At 37.5% G+C, this 6,000-nt stretch overlaps 1 protein-coding gene across 7 annotated transcripts in view; it reads left to right on the plus strand.

Annotated features, from left to right (window-relative positions):
* Positions 1–4,893, plus strand: part of FILIP1 (filamin A interacting protein 1) — a 101,398-nt gene extending 96,505 nt beyond the window's left edge. For all 7 annotated transcript variants that reach the window (XM_085056479.1, XM_085056482.1, XM_085056480.1 and 4 more), the window contains one exon: positions 4,079–4,893. Coding sequence is in view for 1 of the 7 variants with exons in the window: in XM_085056482.1 (XP_084912608.1) it covers positions 4,079–4,119 (41 nt within the window). In the remaining 6 variants the exon portion in view is untranslated. The remainder of the gene's footprint in view (positions 1–4,078) is intronic.
* Positions 4,894–6,000: the final 1,107 nt, after the last annotated feature.

Below are 6,000 nucleotides of genomic sequence, written 5' to 3' on the forward strand. Positions count from 1 at the left end.
TCCCTAATGAATAACACCAAACACACCAACCAATTTCAACCAAACCTGACAAAGCAATAGGGGTCTCCAGAAAAAGAAGTTTTTCCAGTATAATGAAAAGCATGGAAGAGGAGCAAGATCTTAGCAGTGCCTCACTGTGTGGAAGAGTAGAGCATGAGCTCACCTTCATACAGAATCAAAGAAGGAACACAAGAGAGTGATGTCAGAAGTACCACAAAGACAAGCTTTGTTCAGACCTCAGATTTTACTAGCCACCAAAGAATCAAACTCTGACACATCAATCCATAGGAAAATATCAGGGCTTTATTTACAGGCCTTTCATGTATTCTACATTACTGGATTATAATGCAGAAACTAAGCCTTCCTAAGTGATCATCTGGAATCACTCATCCTCATGCTTTCTTTCTCTTACGTTTTTTCTCAGTCATTTTGTTTGGTTTTTTTGTTTTTTGGTTTTGTTTTTGGGTTTTTTTTTGGTAGTGAAATTGAACAGTTTCAGTAGCAAAATAATGCACTCAAATCATAATGATAGTTAGAATGCTTTGTCAGGAACTAAGGTGACTGAGAACCACTCTTTGTACTTTTAGTCATATTAAATGTCAGCTGGAGAGAAGCCTTGTTTTGGCTGATGACATGGCCATATAAGCAGTTGTGATAACTCAAGCCCAGCAGTGGGAACATATGACTTAGGACCAGCAGTAAGGTGGAGAGGGGACAGAGCAGGGAAAATGAGAGGCCACTCATGAGCAGCACACATAGACTAAGAAGGTGCACCCTCAGTTCTCCAGCTGAACTCTCTGATTTTAAATCTAGTTCCTAGTAAGTTTTCTTCTGTGTTCCCTAAATTGGATCCCATCACCAGAATTACTGCTACATATGGGTATTGCTAATGTAGTCGTTAGTAGATCAATACATTTGAGTAAATGTGACTGAAAAACAAGGAGCACAGAGCTTTAACCTTAATGCCTGGGGGGATTTCTCTCAGGTTGGTAAACATGCTAAGCAAATGGCAGATTAAAAATAAAGAGATTGTGATGTATTTTGCCCACCTTTTTTCCTTTTGTGACATCCGTTACTGTGATTTTTCCAAAACCAAACACTTTGTGACTCTTCTTAATATGCCCATGGAGTACCCATGTTACTGTATTTACACCTCAAACCACCTACAGCACATAGTAATTACCACCATGTGAGTAATCTCTAAAGCCACATTAGTGTGTTGATCTGTGCCAACAGGATGCCAAATCATATGTCACTGCCTGAAACATGCTGCACACATTTTAAAATATGCTCAATATTTACATGAATATTCAGTAGTTCTGATCAGATGTGGAAGAGCATGTATTTAAATAGAGCAAGCTACTGTCCTGCTGGGATTCAGGTACTTGGCATAAGCCACAACAGTCAGGACAATTTTCAGACCAATTATATGTTCCCATCACACATCAGTGGCCAATTTCATTGAGTTGCTTTGAAACACGTAGTTTGTTGGCAGGAGTTTCTGTGAGCTCATCTTTCGAACTTGTTTTCATTTAGGGGAATAGTTTTCTCCCCTGCGTCAGTGTGAGTTATCCTCTTTCCCTGAATTTTGCCTGAGCTCTCTTGGGCTAAACTAGATGCAATATTTCTCGTTATAGATATTAATTTCACTTTGAATTTTACTCCTACACATTGCTCTTACCTTGGCTTTTTTTTTCTTAAAATGCAACCAGGGTTAACTACTGTCAGGTGCAGAGCTATCAGCTCTGAGAGTCAGGTATGAAACACTCAGGTGTGAATGGTTCTCCAAACAAAAAAACCTCTCCTTGGGATTTTAAAAATAGAAATACTGATGTATGATTCTCTTCTGTTGCTTGGATGTACATTGTCTGTGGTACATTCATTTTTGTATTATCTGGTGTTATTTGTTTGTATATATTGTAAGGAGAAATTAAACTTTATATGTTAAAATGCCAGTTGATGTGCTTCATTATATGAACTGGTATCCTGATGTGTTTCCTGGAGAAGTTCTGCTTTACATCAGTAGGAAATGAAAGCAGAATTAGCTGTTTTATGTTAACTTCATTTTCTTTTTCTGTTATAAAAATAAATTGTTTTGTTTAAGTACAAATAAATACGGAGGTCCTTGAAATATTGCCATCTCAAACCCTAGAAAAATTTATTTAATTATATCCTTTAAATATAATCATATTCCTACACAGAGTAGCCCAAAAGAACTCTGAAAAAGTCTGCCCTACTCTAATTTTAGCTTAATAACTGTTCAGACATCTCTGTCAGTAACTACACCATGTGTGTGTATTATATTTTTATATATATGTATACACACATGTATATATATATTTGCATTTCAAATACACGCAGCTGAGACAAACTTAGACTGTGTGCTCTCTAGGTGTGTGAGAAATTAATGAAAGATGAATACCAGTGGAAATAATTTGATTTTTTTATTATTATTTCTCCTACTCTTTTTCTGCACAATTGCTATTTCGGTCTGTAGGAGAAAGGCTGATTCAGAAAACAACTAGCTTCACTGTTCATCAGTGACAGGGCCTTTACAATGAGCATGATATTTTTCTGCTATCCATTTTTTTTGAATTTTGCTTCTAAACTCCTTGTTAAACATGCACAGTGAATATTAAGAAAATAATTGTTTCACAGAGAGTTCATGTGACTCTCATTGAAGTTCAGAGGCGAGTTTGCCTGAGGTTAGTCTGATATTATGTAAATGCAGCTTTTAACATCATACTCCACAAGAGCTTCAGGTTAGAACAGCACTGGTTCTAAGGTAAAATCATACAGCAGTTTGTGGTTCTTTCACATTCACTGCTCAAATGTGGTAGAACTGGTATACATGCCTTGTTGAGAATCATTTGTTACTGATAAATGTTATGGAAAATAAATATTTTCAATTTGGAAAATTCTGTTATTTCATTTGCCTTAACATATTTTATTGGACGTTTCCTCAGCCCTGCTCTTGCTTCGTCAGGTATTAAAAGCAGCGCTGGGATCTGCCATCTAGTGGCAAAGTTCTGGCACTAAGAGTACATGGGAAATACTTTAATTTTTCTTTCTTCTTATAATGTAACTTCACGAAACCCCTTGCAAATATTAGTTAGGAAGCAGACGAAGACAGAAGTCAATAAAAATGTAAAAGGCAAAAATGATATAATTAGTGTCATTTCTTGGGTCATGTGAATTTTGGAAAATCTTCAGACTATTAAGAAAGGAAGGAATCTTAAAAGTAATTTCAATTAAGATGAATATTTCTGAAAATGTATTACTGTATGCTTTAATTAGTATTGGTACAGTTACAGTATTTGAAATGCATAAAATACACCTTTTCAGAGAAAAACGTCATTGATAGTTAAATTCTTATATTAAAAAGGCTGCCTGTAAGAGTCTTATATATAGGTAGAAGAACAGAAGACCAGGCTATTAGTACTTGAGCAAAGCCCAGGGATTAATCAGGGTCAGGGATCTCTGATATTAAACATATGGCAAAATTAAATCCAGCCTTTTGAAGAAAATGCCGACACTTAGTTTTGCAGGCTGTGGCTGAAATTTAACCCCATTAAAGTCAGTAGCAAAATTCAAGAAGACTTGCTGAATAAACCCAGCATAGGTTTCTAAGCCAAGTTTAAATAAAAGGGAAATGACACTAGACCTCTTCCTCATCCCCATTTATGCATTGCTACCAGATTTATGAGGAATTTTCTTAGGCAAGATATCAGACACCCAACTCCAAGTCTTCCTCTACCTAGTTTGGGTGTGGAACTGGAACTTTGGTGTCCCTGTTCATTAATCTATTCAACTGTATTACTCTTTTTTCCCTGTGGTCAACCAAATGATGGTCTTGACATTGAAGTGGAAGCCAAGGGCCTCTGAGCTCTCCACAGGAGCTAATTTAGTTTCCCTTTGTAGCATTAGCTAGGACAGTTTTATCAATCAGGGATGTGACAGTAAGTCTGTGAGACATTTTTAGAAAAATGCCTTGCACTGCCATTGTAATTGCTCTTCTTTAAGTTGCAATGCGTTTGTAGTTTCATAAACCCAAATGTTTTGCTCTCTTTTCTTTTAGAGAGTGTCATCATTCACCAGTTACGCGTGAACTCTAGATGAGTTACCGCCCGCTAGAGCTCTCTGTGTGCACAACCCTCCATGCCCGTGGATGGATCACTGTAGAAGCTCTCTGCCATCAACACCAGGGTCACTTTGCTACTGACTATTTGTGGAAGTATTAGTGCTTCCATTAGATTCTCTATATTTTTTTTCTTGGTAGACCTTTAAAAACGAATGGCCTTGCTGGTATTTTAAAAGTATCTAATCAGAGAAAGAGCAGCAGTCTTTCTGCCAGCTGAATTTCACTTTTATTTGCAAAGCCTAAGGCACATGCTTGATTTTGGTTGATATTTGCCATATAATTTATTTTTATAATACACTTTGTAAAGTAGCTGTCTCAAAGTTGCAATTCCTGTTGCTTATGGTGCATTTATTTATAGAATACACTGTCAAATTTGCAATTTGATATTTTTATAATAGAGTATGTGAAGAAAGAAAAAATGTAACTTCAGCAATGTTTTCTGTTTAAATGGAAAAGTATTCAGTACATTTTTTTGCCACCATTAGATTCTGTGAGACTAAATACTCTGAAGACTGCTGTATGGAATTTGTTGCAGAATATTTCTTGCACTGTGTGATGGTTTGGCATAAAATTAAGTATTAAAGTCCAATGCCCTGAAATACAACCACATTTAGTAATTTTAAACAATGTCAGTTTTTAAAGCTGTGGGGTTTTTTTTCTATATAAAGTATGTTTTTACTTCTGCCTGTACCAAAAAAAGTTGATTTTCATTACAGTGTAACTAATAAATTTTCACAACTATGCAAATGTAATCAGGTGTTTGTATTTTAACTCCAATTTCTTAGGGTTGGCAGTGCTAATCTATGTATTTGTTTATGGGGACAGAACGTATGGGTTTGGAAGTTCCTTTTTCTGACTGGTGTCTCATACAGTGTCCCAGTGATGTACAGGGTAAAACTGATTCATAGGAGCATAGAATGGTTTGGGTTGGAAGGCCCTTAAGGATTGTGTAGTTCCAATCCCTCCCCTGCCATGGGCAGGGATGCCTTCCACTAGATCACGTTTCTCAAAGCCCCATCCAACCTGGCCTTGAACACTTCCAGGAAAGCTGTTCATCAGCTTCTCTGGGCATCTTGTTCCAGTGCCTCACCCCCCTCACAGTAAATATTTTCTGCCTAATTTCTACTCTAAACCTACTTCTTTCACTTTGAAACCATTCCTCCTTGTCCTGTCACTACATGCCCATGCAAATAGTCTCCATCTTTCTTGTAGGCTCAGAAGTTCAGGTACAGAGAGCCCTTGATAACTTACTTGTTTCTAACTTTGTGCTTTCACGGCACTGGCAGAGATGTTCGACTGGTGCTGTCAGAATCTTTAGTCCTGAACAAGACACCAGGCACTCTGCCACATGCTGAGGGCCCCCTTGACACTGGTGCCCATAGCTTCTCAAATAGCATCCAGAGAGTTCTGTGGCAGCTATTCTCGAGATGATTTTTGAATGAATTATATATAAAGCTGCATACAATCCAGGCACAGTCTTTTTTTTCTTACACATTTCATAATCCATGATTTTTAATCTAAGTCATTGGCACATACTCACTGCAGATTTTCTTAACTGCAGAAGCTACTGGGAGCAACTACTTTTTTTGGAAGGGAAAACCATCTTGCTTGCAGGAAATGTCCTGTGAGGTGCCAGAAAGAGTGCATTAATGCAGCATCCCACTGGGATGACTAGGGTAGTCCATTTTTGAAGCTGGAATATCACACTGCTGTGTAGTCAATTTGGTCTTCATGGGAGTCATGGGAGCTGTTTTTCCTTCTACATACGAGTTCTGCGGCAAATGCTGACACTCTAGAGAAGCAGGCTTTTCTGGGACCTGTATGAACTTCCTTGGAGTTGATCTCCATTGTAAAGAGTT

This window comes from Lichenostomus cassidix, chromosome 3 (genome assembly GCF_008360975.1).
Source record: "Lichenostomus cassidix isolate B80296 chromosome 3, HeHo_3.0, whole genome shotgun sequence".
Taxonomy (NCBI): Eukaryota; Metazoa; Chordata; class Aves; order Passeriformes; family Meliphagidae; genus Lichenostomus; species Lichenostomus cassidix.